Raw genomic sequence first — 15073 nt, forward strand, 5'->3', positions numbered from 1 at the left:
ATCTGGATAATCTTTCTTCCTCCAAAAATATCTTTTCTATTTTATTAATTGGAATTTGTAAGTTAGTAAACTTGTTTTGCTAGTTCAAAAAATGTATATATTTGCATTTGTCCTCAACGGACATTTTAACTGAATATAGAATTTTACCTTGGCATTTTGTTTGGTTTCCTCATTAGATAGATTATAAGATAGTATGCTCCTTGTTTGAGTTCCACCATTACTGTTACAGGACCATCTGTTAGTCTAACTGTTCTTCCTTTGAAGGCAATCTGTATTCTTCTGGCTGCTTTTTAAGAATTTTTCTTTGATTTTTCTGCAGTTTTAATTTGATTGCGAGTGTGGATTTCTTTTTATACTGCTTAGAATTTGTTAGGCTACTTCTAATTTTTGCACTGAAGTATAACATTGGTTCTAGTACATTCTCAGCCATTGGCTCCTAAAATATTGTCTCTTTCTCATTCTCATTATAGGACAAGTTTAATTGACCTTGCGTCAGACTTCATTAATTGGATCCTCTTTGTCTCTTACCTTCCTCTTTCATATATATTTTACCGTTCATCTTTCTGTGCTACATTCTGGATAACATCTTTTGACCTTCTTTTGAGTTCAGTAATTCTCTGTTCAGCTGTGTCTAATCTCCTTAAACATATTCATTGAGTTCATAATTTAATACATTTTTTCTATTCTAGGATTTTTTTAATCTGTGTTACTTTTTACAATTTCTAGTTTTTACAAAAGTTTTAAAAAACTTTTTACAAAAGTTTAAAGCTTATTTTCTATATTTTGATACATAGTGATTATATTTATTTTAAAGCCTATGTTGAGTAATTCCAAAATGTGAAGTCTTTGAGAGACTCTTTCTGTTTGTGTTTTTATTTATTGCTATTTTTCGCTCACGATGTCTTATTTCCTTTTGTATCTGATTACCTTTGATTATGTGCTGGTCATTATATTCGAAAAAAATATGTGTATGGTTGATTTGAAGCCTAGGTGATGGCCTTTTCAGCAGTGATTTTAGATTTCTTTTTTTCTTTTTTCTTTCTTTTAAGCATATGGAGGAGGTGCTACCAGTCTGGAATCACAGTAATCCAAATTTAAGACTTGACCTTTCCTGGGCTACCTAGGTGACATAAAACTGGGTTGCAGGTCCCTACCTGGGTTTGCTTTTGGTACCTGCCTAAACTATTTTTGCTGCAAATACTTTTGTAGCAAAAGCAACTGAGTGCCAGGAGTATCTTTTTAGGTTCTTGCCTTATTTAGATTTCTGTGTCACTATCTTTTCATACTTTTAGGGTATTTTTCATATTCCATTGATACTTAAGATTTTTTCATAGCATGATTCCATCTTATTTACCTAGCCTGTCACTAAACAGAGACAGAAATCTTTCCCTTCAATTTGCTTTTGAATTTGCCTTGATGTTTGTTTGCTTTTTTGTAGGTTCTACATGAAACGTTTCCTCAACACACATTCCTCATGAATGGTCTCATTCAAGGTGTAAAGGTAAGAACAGTTTTTATATGGTTCATTGTGAACAAAACCAGGAATCCTTAGTCGTTTAACTCTGGAAGTTTAAATGGGATTTAGGAAAAACGATTACTATTTGTTCTGGAGATCTAACTCAATTTTTAGCTGGATTTCAGAGTCAAAATAAAATATAACCCACATCCATAAGGCATAAAATGATTTACTGGGGAAAGCAGTATTTTGTTTTTACTAATATGTAGATAGCAATTTCTAAAGGATTTAGTTTTTTGAACTTTTAGTTGCTCTACCTATCAACAGAATAAAATGGACAAATGTACTGTCTTCTTTTGAACTATACTTTGAGATTGAAGAAGGAAACATCAAGATTTAGTTGGGTATGTAGTCTTTTGGCAAGGCTGGTATTTTAGTCACAAGTTTCTGAGTTCTCAACCCCTTAATTTATTGTTTAAATTTCAATGTGATATTTATCAGAAAAGCTTATAAATATATATTTTTAATTTAAATATATTAAAATACAATGTTATGTCCCATCCCACATTAAGTATACTGATATAGTGTCTAATATGTCCTTTCCAGCTTAGATAATATCAATCTCTACATAATTTTACTTTGTGCTAAACAGCACATTTAAAATTAAAATTATGTCCTAATAATTTGCCGAATTGGATTCACAGTTTTGAGCAGCATAATTGTCATGAATACCATTTATTCTTTGCCTGTTGTCAAAAAGAATTTGATAATATTTACAACAACATAAATAAAACAAGGCAATTTAAATAAAGACTGAAACAAGAATTTTTTAATAGTCACTGAAAGCAAGAGGAATATTATCAAGAATCTGGTGTGTGGTTGTTTAAGCACCAGTTTATGAGCAGTATTGATAAAAATGAAAACTAAAGGCAGAAGAGTGAGCACTGATAAAAAATATATGTTTATCCTTACAATAGATTCTTGAGGAAGTTACTCAGTTCTTTTGTCTTGTGGCTAGCTAATAAAATGTTTTAGTCTGGTTCTGCAAAATAAAACCAACTAGGTCTATATTCTAAAGCTGAGCAGCATGCTACACTTTACACTTTCACTAAGAGACAGTCACAATGGTATTCTTTAAAAAAAAGAAAAAAGAAAAGGTTTTGGTTTTATTCAAGGGCTTGGACAAAGACTTATTCAGCTTCAATGACTCTTGAACTTCAACTTATTGAACTTTAATAAGGACTTATGTACTTTATTAATTGGTTATTGTATATTGATAGAACCCTACAGCAAAGCCTAGCTCTATTAAGATATCTTAATATGCATGCGAGCACAGTAGAATGAATATGGCTTTAAATTGCTTTAGCTTTAAATCTCTGCTCTATACCTTATTAACTATGTTACCTTAGTCTTATAATTTAACCTCCCTAACCTCAGTTTTATTATTCATGAAATGAGGAAGACAAAAGATCTTTCCAGTAGGGTGGTGAGTATAAGGATTAAATTAGCTAGTATATGTATAGCTATTAGCAAAGTACTTGCATGTGCTAAATACTCAATAAGTGTTGCAAAGAAAAGTATGTAAAAACCAAAAACTGTTAGAAGGAAATCTTGAAAACCATTTTTCATACTAGTTGGGGGAAAGATTTTCTTTTTTTAGAACGAGAATTCATAAAGGAAAAGGTTGAGTCATTTACATATTTTAACTTTGGTAAGTCAAAACCATCATCAGAATTAAAAGACAAATAACAAAACATTTTTCAACATACATAAAAGAAGAAAGAATACATAAAAACATTCTTAGAATAAAACTATTGGAAAGTGCCTGGATCCCAGAAGGGCAAAGAAGGACGTAAACTGGCAATCTACAGATGTCAGTGTAAAAATAAATTTATCACTCGTAAGTAATGAATAACAAGTTAAATGAGATAATATTTTTACGTACAAATTGGTTAAAAAGTTTAAACTGACCAGGACCAGTTCAGTGTGTGTAAATTGGGCCCCCTCCATGCAGTGTTGATGAGAGGATAAATTGTTAATAGCTTTAACAAAAGGCAGTATTTTAAGATCCTTAAAAATATTCACATATTTTAACAAAGTAATTCCATTTCTAGAAAATTGTTCTAATCAAGTATAGTTATTTAGAGATTCAGGTAATAGGCTATTTGTAAATAGACACATGGAAATAATTAAAATACCTTAAAATTGAAAGAATAAATAAGTTGTGGTACAGCCATACGATGTAAAACAGACATATAAAGAACACAGTTTTGAAGAATACCATATAAAAGGATGTAAAACTATATAGTACAATTTCAGTTTTATGTGGCCCAAAATACATGTATATTAGCAGAGAGAAAAAGTTGAAAAGGAATCACCTGAAGTTTGAAAATGTGTGGTTTTATGAATGACTTTTAGTTTTCTTTTTTCATCTTTTGTTCATCTTTGTAGATTTTCTACAGTTAACTCTTACTTTGTAAGTTTACTATTCCAATGCATGGAAGAGAAGGTTTAGATTTGAGGTGAGCATCAGTAAAGGATACAAGAGTAGAACAGTTCTGCAAATTCTTCTGTTTTAGTTTGGAGTGTTTTGTTTTTCAGTAGCTTTATTGCTATAATTCACATACTATCCAAGTCATCCAGCTTTGATTCATCAGTACACAATCAACTTTAGAGCATTTCATCACCCTCAAAAGAAATCCTGTACCCATTCGCAGTCACTCCTTGTTTCCCCCCAATCTCTTTAGCCTTAGATAGCACAAATTTACTTCTCTATTATTTGCCTCTTCTGGACATTTTATACAAATGGAATCCTACAGTGTAATGTCTTTTAGGACTGGCTTCTTTCACTTAGCACAGTATTTTCAAGGTTTACCTGCATTGTAGCACATATTAGTACTTCATTCTTTTTATGGCAAAATACTATTCCATTGTATATCACAGTTTATCTATTCATTAGTTGATGGATATTCGGGTTGTTTCCAATTTTTGGCTACTGTGAATAATGCTGCTGTGAACATTTGTATACAAGTTTTCATGTGGACATGTTTTCACTTCATCCTTCATAAATACCTAGGAGTGCAACTGCTAGGTCATATGGTAACTTTGTTTTTCTTAATTATGTTTTCAAATTGACTTATTTCTTAACCTTATTTCTGACAAGTAATATGTGTTCCTTATCTCCTAGGCTTCTGCAAAATGGGTGGCTCAAGCCTTGGACAACAATTTCTTTTATCTCTACACTCCCTTGACGATATTGTGAGAATTATTACTTTCAGCTCTCTAATATATATCTTCCTAGACCTTGGCCCAGAACTCCATACTTATATATCCAGTTGCCTAATTGACATCTCTTTCTATGACTGAATAGCATCTCAAAGTTAACATCTCCAAAACTAAACTCTGGTTCTTCCCCTCCAGCCTTACCAACTCAGAAGTCTTCCTCATTTCAATTACTGGTCATGCCATCTTGCTCAGATCAAATCCCTGGGGTCAGTCTTGACTCCTTTCTCTCTCATATCCCAAACCAAATCCATCAGCAAATTCTGTGGTTCTACCTTCAAACTAGATCTATAATCAAAACACTACCTAGTCCCCTTTCAGGAGAGCTCTTGATAAAATATAAGCCAGCTTGTGGCTTTCTTCTTAACCAATCCTGCTTTATTTTCTGGCAGCATTCATATTCTCTCCTCCACTCCCTGCTCACTTCACTTCAGTTACAACTTCATCAACCTCTGCTTGTCGAGGGCTTTGCAGGTACTGCTTTTCTACTTAGATTTCTTTCTGCCAGTTATTGACAGGCCTCACTCCCTAACTCTCAGTGTTTAGCCCAGATGTCATTTTTTTGTGAGGCCTTATTGACTGGTGTCTTGAATAATGTATCCTGTTCTCATCACTCCCATTTCCCCTTCTCTGCTTTGTTCTTCTCCAAAACATTATCATCTCACTTCTGACATGCCGTATATTTTGCTTTATCTTTATCGTGTTTTTATGTGTCCTCCTCGCCCCTCTTCTTTTAGACTGGCACTTTCTTGAAGGTGTTGAATTTATTTGCCTTGCTCACTACTATCCCCAGCACTTATAATAGTTTTGACACTTGATAGGTGCTCACTAAATCTTGTCAAATTCACATTTCTTTCCAGTCTTTTTTGTGCGTTTTTAAAAATATTTTTTATTTTTCAATTATAGTTGGCATATAATATTAGTTTCAGGTGTACAACATAGTGGTTACACATTTATACAACTTACAAATTGATCACCCCAATAAATCTAGTACCCATCTGACACTGTACATAGTAACAATATTATTAACTATATTCCTTATGCTATACTTTACATTCCCATGACTATTGTGTGCTACCAATTTGTACTTCTTAATACCTTCCTCTTTTTCAGCCATCCCCCAGCCCTGCCCCATCTGGCAACCCTTAAAATTGTCTCTGTATGAGTTTGTTTCTGTTTTATTTATTTTATTTCTTAGATTCCACATGTAAGCGAAATCATATGGCATTTGTCTTTGTCTGATTTACATCACTCAGCACCGTACCCTCCGTTTTGTTGAAGATGGCAAGATTTCATTCTTTTATTTATTATTTATTTTTATGGCTGAGTAATATTCCATTGTATATCTTGGCAATTATAAGTAATGCTGCAATGAACATATGGATGCACATGTCCCTTCAAAGTAGTATTTTGAGTTTCTTCAGATAAATAGTAAGAAGTGGGAGTACTGGGTCCTTCTTTGTCCCTTGTTATAACCTTTGTTTTAAAGTCATTTATGTCTACTATAAGTATTGCAACCCCAGATTTTTTTTCATTTCCATTTTCATGAAATATCTTTTTCCATCCCTTTAGTTTCGGTCTGGTGTCTTTTGATATGAACTGAGTCTCTTGTAGGCTGCGTATGTACAGATTTTCCTTTCTTATCTATTCAGCCACCCTATCTTTTGATTAGAGCATTTAATTCTTTTTCATTTGAAGTACTTGTTGTTAGATCTGTAGTTATTGCCATTCTTTATTTATATTTTTGGTACATATTGTTTCCTTCTTAAAGAAATTCCTCCAACATTTTTTGTAATACTGGTTTAGTGATGATGAACTCCTTTAGCTTTTTCTGTCTGGAAAGCTCTTTATCTGTCCTTAAATTCTGAATGATAGCTTTGCTTGGTTGTAGGTTCTTGCTTTTCATCACTTTGAATATTTTGTGCTAAGCCCTTCTGGCCTGCAGAATTTCTGTTGAGCAATCAGCTGATAGTCTTATGGGAGTTCCCTTGTGGGTAACTGTTTTTCTTTTACTGCTTTTAAGATTCTCTCTTTGTCTTTAACCTTTGGCATTTTAATGATGTTGTGCCTTGATATGGGCCTCTTTGAGTTCATCTTGTTTGGAACTCTTCTGGATTTGTGGGCTTGTATGTCTGTTTCCTTCATCAGGTTAGAGAAGTTTTCCATCATTATAAATCTTCAAATGGGTTTTCAATTTCTTTCTCTTTTCTCCTTCTGGTACCGCTATGATGCAAATGTTATTATGCTTGATGTTGTCCCAGAGGCCCCTTAAACTGTCCTCATTTTTTTGGATTATTTTTGCTTGTTGCTGTTCTGATTGGGTGTCTTCCACCATCCCATCCTCTAAATCACCTATTTCATCTTTCACTTCATACAATCTGTTGATTCCCCCTAAGGTATTCTTCATTTTAGTTATTGTATTCTTCATTTCTGACTGGTTCCCTTTTATGTTTTCCATCTCCATTTTTATGTTTTCTATCTCTTTTTTAAAGTTCCCCCTCAGTTCATCAACTCTTCCCCTAAGTTCATTTAGTAACCTTATAACCAAAGTTTTGCACTCTGCATCTGGTAGACTGCTTGTCTCCATTTTGTTTAGTTCTTTTTCTGGAGCTCTGTTCTGTTCTTTCACGTGGGACATGTTTCTTTGTCTCCTCATTCGGACTGCCTCCCTGTGTTTGTTTCTCCATATTGTGTAGGGTTTCAAAGTCTCCTGGTCTTAGTAAAGTGGCTTTATGTACTAGGTGTCCTGTGGGGCCCAGTGGCACAGTCTTCCCTGGTCACCTGAGTGAGGTGCTCAAGGTGTGTCCCTCGTATGGGTTGTGTGTGCCCTCCCGATGTAGTTGCGCTTTGGTTGCTGTTTGCGCTTTGATGATAGCGATTGACCTTCAGGCTGATTGGTTGTGAGGACTGGCTGGGGAGGGGCCAACCCGTCAGAGCAAGATTCACTTTAGCTGGGCTCTGGTGGAAGCAGGCCACTGGATGTGCCAGCCCAATGGCCTTTTGGAAGGGGCCCAGCTACAGGCCAAGTTCAGCTGTAGCCTGTACACTTCCAAGGCCTGCTCAGAGTCACCAAGCAATTCACAGATGGCTACTACCCATACTGGGCTTAGAGGTGCCTTGAGAGGCCAGCTTCTGCTAGTGCTGAGCTTGGGGCTGCTCAGCAAGAGATACAAGGCATGTCATGGGGAGATTTTTATGGTATAATTAGTGACTGCTGACATAAGAAAAAATATACCTCTTCCAGGTGATTCCCTGAGATGCCACCTCGGCATGCCAAGGCCAGATGCTCTTTCTTTGAGATTTGTGAGCCTTTGAGAGATTTTAGGAAAGTCTCCAGCATAAACCAAGACAGGCCATTTGTATGAAAAGAAACACTAGAGGCAGCTTGGGTGCACCAGCATGCTGGGAAAGGTGGCATCTCAGGGAATCACCTGGGAGAGGTGTACTTTTTTCCTTATGTCAGCAGTCACTAATTGTATCATAACAATCTCCCCATGACATTAAAAATTCTATGAAATACAGGCAGCCCTCTCTTTGTACATTCTACTACGCACACGTTTTATTTACCACAGTCCAGTTAAATAACACCAGTTTCCCCAATACCACAGTGAATTTTCATTACCATGTTATGTCAGCTGTGCATAACTACATAAAGTACAAAATGCGACTAGCTCCTCAGTCTACAAAACACTAAATAAATAATAGATGCACATTATTATTAGTAACGAGTCACAGCATTTCAAAGTGTCAGTATCTGGTCACTGTGCATGTCTTAGTTCAGGCACAGACAGCAAAGCATGTAGTAGTTGTGTTGCCTACTGGTCTTCAGTGATAAACTACATGACAGTTTACAAAAATGGATCATCAAAAGAGGGAATCTGCCAACAAAGATGAAAGTGCAATAAGAAACAAATAGTGTACACTTGAAACTTACTGGATTTGTTAACCAATGTCACCATAATAAAAAATAATTTTAAAAAAAAGATATAAAATAGAAATAGTAATAAAGCTGGAAGTGAGACCCCCATAGAACCTCAGTGGAATTATGGAAGAAACAGCTGACTGGAACATGTTGGAGGAACTTTAGGTGTGCGGCCCAAGGACCTTAGTGAAGATAAACTTATCAGCATAAATGAGTAAAATGATTGTGAAGAAAAGGATAAAGATGTCCCAGAGGAAGTCATGCCAGCAAAAAGCTTCATATTACAGGAACTCTGAGAGAGAATATTTCATGACATTGTAAGCATAAAGGACAAAGTGTTAAAAGCTGATCCAAATTTAGCAAGGCAAAATTTGCCAATGCATGGAAGATACTCACTGTGCATCATACATTATTTGACTTATGAAGATGGTATACACTGCTCAGATGACTCTTGATAAGTTTTTACAAAGAAATACATTTTTAAATTTAATTCTTAATGTTTAAATTACAGTGTACTTAAATAAATTTTTTTTCATTTCACTAAACATTTATAACTGACAGAGTTTTCAGTGTTCTGACAAAAAAATTCTAAAGATCATAGAACGAATTACAGTTTTTCTCATTGGTTAAAATTACAAGATTTCAGCTTCTACAGTTATTTTTATAGTCCTATACTATCATGCAAGGCAAGAACTGATTGTATTTTTTTAAATGGTTATATACTATTCCATTGTATGAATGTGTCATAATTTATTTATCCATTACCTATATAAATTGTTTCTAATTTTAAATTATTGAAGATAATTATGTAATAATTTTTTTAAAAATAAATCTTTGTATTCTTTATTGTTTTCTAAAAATGGAGTTGTAAAGGTATAGCTAGTAAATAAAAACGTTTAGGCATTTTTAAAGGTCTTACATATATAGTACCACATTTTCTCCTAAAGCAATTGTGCTATTTCACACTCCCACCAGCAGTGTGTGTGTGTCTGTCTCACCATGTTCTCACACAAGTATGACTTTTTAGATTTTCACCAGTCTGGTAGCTTGAAAATGATGTCTTTCTGTAAATACTAATAAAATTAAGGTTGAATACTTTTACATATATTTGCTGGCTACTTTTATGATGTACCTTCCAGTTTTTTATTTTTCTAATGAGGATTGTTTGTTTCTTTATTTCTAAACAATGTACTTTATGATAATCCCCTCATATTTTATGCTGATTAATTTAGTATTTGTCCATCTTAATTATAAAAGAAAGAAAACTCACTTCTCGGATTCCCAAAGTCTTACCCTTCTACCGCTTTTCTACTGCAGTTTTTGTTTTTATGAAATTGAAACGTGGTAGACATTGTTGTATGAATAACAATAAGAAATCATGTCAGTCAGGGTTCTCCAGAGAAACAAAATTGATAGAATAAATATATATGTAAAGATTTATTTTAAGGAATTGGCCCGCATGATCATGGGGCTGGCAAGTCTGAGATATGTAGGGCAGGCCTGTAGATTGGCTGGAAACTCAGGCAGGAGTTGTGCTACAGTCATGAGGAAGAATTCTTTCCCAGCATAGAAATCTGAAACTTTTCCTCTTAAGGCTGATTGGATAAAGCTCCTTATGCTATTGAAGGTAATACCCTTTAAAGCTAATTGTTACAGATGTTAACCACGTCCACAGAACACCTTCACAGCAACACCTACACTAGAGTTTGAATAAAAAACTATGTACTGTAGTCTAACCAAGCTGACGCATAAAGCTAACCACAGAAGTTTTGGCTACACTTCAAAGTGTAACACCATACTGAGATGCTATAGTTTGACCACTGGTTAACACAAGCAGATGGAGTGATTGTAATCATTTTCTTCATTAAGACCAGCTGGTCTGATTGCCTTGCAACTTCTTGAAGCTTCTTTCTTTAGTGTGTTTTATATTTATTACAAAATTAGATAGCTTCATCAGTGTCCCAGACTAAACTAACTATGCTGGCTGTCCAGAGTTGATTTACAATTAGAGTGATAAGTATGAAGAGGGAGCTCTAAAGTATACAATCTTAATCTGGTCTAGCTTTGACATCACAGCAAGGGCTTGGGAAAAGGGAGAAAATAGACCTAGTGAGCCAGCTCAGGGCTTGGGTTCACATGCAGATGTGCTTCTTCTTAGTCTAGATTTGACCATCAAGTCTGACCAAGAAGATGGCCACATAGATCTTCTGCCAAAACCCTCGTCCAGGGACATTTAAAGATCATATTATCTCCTAAAGCAATTGTGCCATTTTTAATATGTTAAGAGTTTCTGTAGTCCTAGGAGTTGCTGCTAAACTGCCCATCCTGCTACTTAAATGAATTAAATTATCAGCAGTATTTAGCATAGTAGCTTAGCATAGACACACACAGAAATTGTTAGTTGATGCTTTTAAGAATTAAAAAAAAAAAAAGATACCTGTAAAGTCCTCTCAAAGATACTCTTTGATTTAATAAGTACAAAAATGTTTTTCATACATACACACATGGAGGGAGGGAGAATAATTCTTGCTTTCTTAATTTGGACAGAAACTTGAATAAAGACTATCCTTTTTGATTTTTCTGTGCTACCCAAAGAAGGGTCCATACGGCGTTGGTCTTGGTTCTCACGTAACTTAAAGGGAAACCATCACAATATCTGGAGCCCTTAATGTCCTGCAAGGAGGAGGATGTCCTCAAATTCCTTGCAGCAGGAACCCACTTAAGTAGCACCAACCTTGACTTCCAGATGGAACCAGTACATCTACAAAAGGAAGAGTGACGGCATCTACATCATAAATTTGAAGAGAAGCTTCTGCTGGCAGTTCGTGTCATTGTTGCCATTGAAAATCCAGCTGATGTCAGTGTCATCTAGGAATACTGGCCAGTGAGCTGTGCTGAAGTTTGCTACTGCCACTGAAGCCATTCCTGTTGCTGGTCACTTCACTCCTGGGACCTTTACTAACCAGATCCAGGCAACCTTCTGGGAACCGAGACTTTTGGTGGTTACCGATCCCAGGGCTGACCACTAGCTTCTCCCAGAGGTATGTTATGTTAACCTGCCTACCACCACCCTGTGTAAGACAGACTCTTATGTGCCATGTGGACATTGCCATTCCTTGCAACAACAAAGGAGCTCACTCAGTGGATCTCATGTGGATACTGGCCTGGGAAGTCTTGCGCATGCATGGCACCATCTCTTGTGAACACCCGTGGAATGTCATGCCTATTCTCTACTTCTGCAGAGATCCTGAAGAGATTGAAAAGAAAGAGCAGGCTGCTGCTGAAAAGGCTGTGACCAAGGAGGAATTTCAGGGTGAATGGACTGCTCCAGTTCCTGAGTTCACTGCTGCTCAACCTGAAGTAACAGACTGGTCTGAAAACATGTAGGTGCCCTCTGTGCCTATTCAGCAGTTTCCTACTGAAGATTGGAGTGCTCAGCCTGCCGCTGAAGACTGGTCTGCAGCCTCCACTGCTCAGGTCACTGAATAAGTAGGAACAACCACTGAGTAGTCTTCAGATTCTTAAACAAAATGGAAATAAGGTTGACAGAAAATAAAGTCTCTTTAAAAGAAAAAAAAAGACGTTTTTATTATCCGTAAATAAAATTGTTTAAAAATCTTCTTGAGAGATGATTTTATGTTTTAAGTACAGGTGTTTATAACAGACTGCTAATTTATCCATTTATTAAAACATGTTTAAGAAAACTTAAGTAGGTAAGTGTAGTGCTTTATGTGCTTTAGGTTAGAGACACTGAAATGTCAACAAGTTAGCTTAATAGCCATTTTGAATTGTGAGCTTAGAGATTAGGGTTCAGGTTTTGGAGCTACCTCACACCTGAGCTAAATCCTGCCACTACTGCTTATGAGCCCTGGGCCTTAGGGTAGTTATTTATCCTAATAATTACCTATTTCTAAGGGTAAGACATTCATGAAAGCATAGAACAATTGGCATATATGATTGCTAGCCGTTATTATGATTATTACTTTCTCGGAATCAATTTGAAGTAGTGGCCCTACTCCTTCTAAGAATAAGGAAAAAGCCTGTTTATATTTTAATTAAGTAAATTGAATTGCTCTTTTTTTCTGCTTTCTTTCAGAGAATTTTTCCCACTTCTCTTCCCACCACAAAAATAAAAACACTTCCACCCTTCTTGCCCATATTGTTCTTCCCTTGAAGTCTCTGTTCTTTGACCTTCCTCTTGCTTCATAAATCCCCTTTTCTGGACTTTAGTTAAGTCACTGTCATGTTTCTCATTTGCCTTGTTAAACTGATTGATATGCACTCTAGAAAGGGAAGTTCTATACTGTGCAGGGTCTCAGTGGGTTCTAGGTCAGAAAGGTGGCCCCCGTTTTTATTTTTATGTGAAAAGATTTGTCAGTTATATAAATAAAAACTACAATTATGAGAGTTTTCTCTTTGATCTACTTTTAAGAAATGAAAGATATAAAAGTCATTAATAAAATACTATATGAAAAATCAAAATGACTCCATCTAATTTGGGGGTAACCCATGGATACATGTTGCAAGTTCCTTGTTACTTATTAAGGAATTCTGAGAATTTTGTCATAAGATGTAACAAAATCAACATAATGCTTTTGTGATTATTCATGCATAGGATATGGGGAGAATTTGAGTTGCCCAACCTCACATTCCTAGCTGAAGTCGAAGGCAACCTTCTGTCTTCCTATTTCAGGTTTCATACTATAAATATATATTCCTTTTCTAGTCTATTTAGTGCCTTTTTTTTTTTTTGCATTTTTGTGCCTTCTGTTGCTGAATTTGCTGTTTATTGTGGGGCAAGTGTAGTGGTGAAGTACTGTCTAATATTTCTAAGTGCAAGAGGGCTGTGGTGCGCCTTATGGAGAAAATATTGTGTTAGATAAGCTTCATTCAGGCATGAGTCATAGTACTGTTGGCTGATAGTTGAATGTTAATAAATCAATAACATATTAAGTGAGGTACCTTTAAACACAAAAACACATAAACCAGGGTTACGTATTGATCAGTCGATGAAAATATGTGACCAGAGTTTTGCAGGAATCTAACCTTGTGTTTCTCCAGGTGCAGTGTTTCTGTATTTGCTAATTCAGTATTTGTGGCAATCTTGTAGAGCATAACTACTGTAAATAATGAGAATCAACTGTATTTCTGATAAAGTCCAGGACTTTGATGTCAGACTGGTTTTGATTTTTTAAACATTTTGTTTTCATTTGCAAATTGTGCTCTGCTGCATCTTTAGGACTGATGAAGTACTTGCCCAGTCATTCAAGGCACAAATGTCCTTCTTAATCTACTTCTCTAATAATGTGCCCTGGATAGAATCTAGGGCCAGACTGAGTAGTGAAGAAATAACTCTGGGACAGAAGAAAATCTTTGATTTTTAGGAAATACAAGTTTTCCATAGAGGCAAGTATTTTATTAGATTGTATTTTAGCATCTTAATATAAAAATTAGGTTCTCACAGAGGATATTTTCAATATCTGTTATTGTTACTGAGAATTTTATTTAAACAATTTTATTTAATGAATGGATTAAATTACAATTTAAATTCCTAATCTAGAAGACGATATCTTTTTTTTCTGTTAAAACTGCATTATTTTAGATATAACTTTAATGCTTGGCCTTCTCATAGTTTAAAAATAGCATACATTCCATATTTTAAAGCATTGTATAAAATCTGAAATCAGAACTGTCCAAACCTTTTCCAGGGTTCTTTGTGTTTAAAGAATTTTTGTTTTGTTTTTGTGGCGGTGGTGATTTCTACATCCTTTTCCTCCTAAATTTCTTTGAATTTTTTTTTTACCAGTTGTATACTACCCAAGTATTCAGATATTTGATATTTTTAGAGAATTTTGAAGCAACATAAGATTTTCTTTTCTAAATTTTATGAAGCTGATAGTCACAGTTCCTGAATTTGATCCCTGCTTCTTTTTGTTGAAGGAAATCATTTAATCCTTGATTTGTTACTCTCTTGACACAAGAATATACCAAATGCCCTAGAAATCCACTCTGGCTTAGATATTACAAGAATTAATATTTTATTTGAGAGGGGTCAAAAAGCCTTTCAGCTTTCCTGCTCTCCACAAAGTCTTTCTCTCACCTCCCCTTACTTCAGTTTACTTGTCTCCTGGCCACAGGCTCTGGGTTTACTGGTGGCTAGTAAGGATTGGAATTTTATTCCCTTTCTTCCCAGCTATGTGATCTTGGAAACTGCTATGAGTTGATTTTCTCTTAAAAGCTCTATTCATTTCACCAAACCTCTTTGAAAACCCTTATTCACCAGGCCCTGTGATAGGTCCCAAGGGTACAGAAATGAAAAGAAACCATTCTTCTGACCTTAATCTGTTTCTAATCCAATAGAGAAAATAGATAAATAAGTAATTGTCATACAGTGTTACATTTACAATAAAAGA

The 15073-nt window shown here is 35.2% G+C and overlaps 1 protein-coding gene and 1 pseudogene across 2 annotated transcripts in view; both read left to right on the forward strand.

Annotated features, from left to right (window-relative positions):
• Positions 1 to 15073, forward strand: part of MFSD14B (major facilitator superfamily domain containing 14B) — a 92221-nt gene that overhangs the window by 51154 nt on the left and 25994 nt on the right. For both annotated transcript variants that reach the window (XM_006922789.3, XM_025040450.1), the window contains exon 3: positions 1439 to 1501. In XM_006922789.3, coding sequence (XP_006922851.1) covers positions 1439 to 1501 — 63 coding nt within the window. The remainder of the gene's footprint in view (positions 1 to 1438; positions 1502 to 15073) is intronic.
• LOC107196457 lies at positions 3950 to 12170 on the forward strand (annotated as a pseudogene).

This window comes from Pteropus alecto, unplaced genomic scaffold, assembly GCF_000325575.1.
Source record: "Pteropus alecto unplaced genomic scaffold, ASM32557v1 scaffold129, whole genome shotgun sequence".
Taxonomy (NCBI): domain Eukaryota; kingdom Metazoa; phylum Chordata; class Mammalia; order Chiroptera; family Pteropodidae; genus Pteropus; species Pteropus alecto.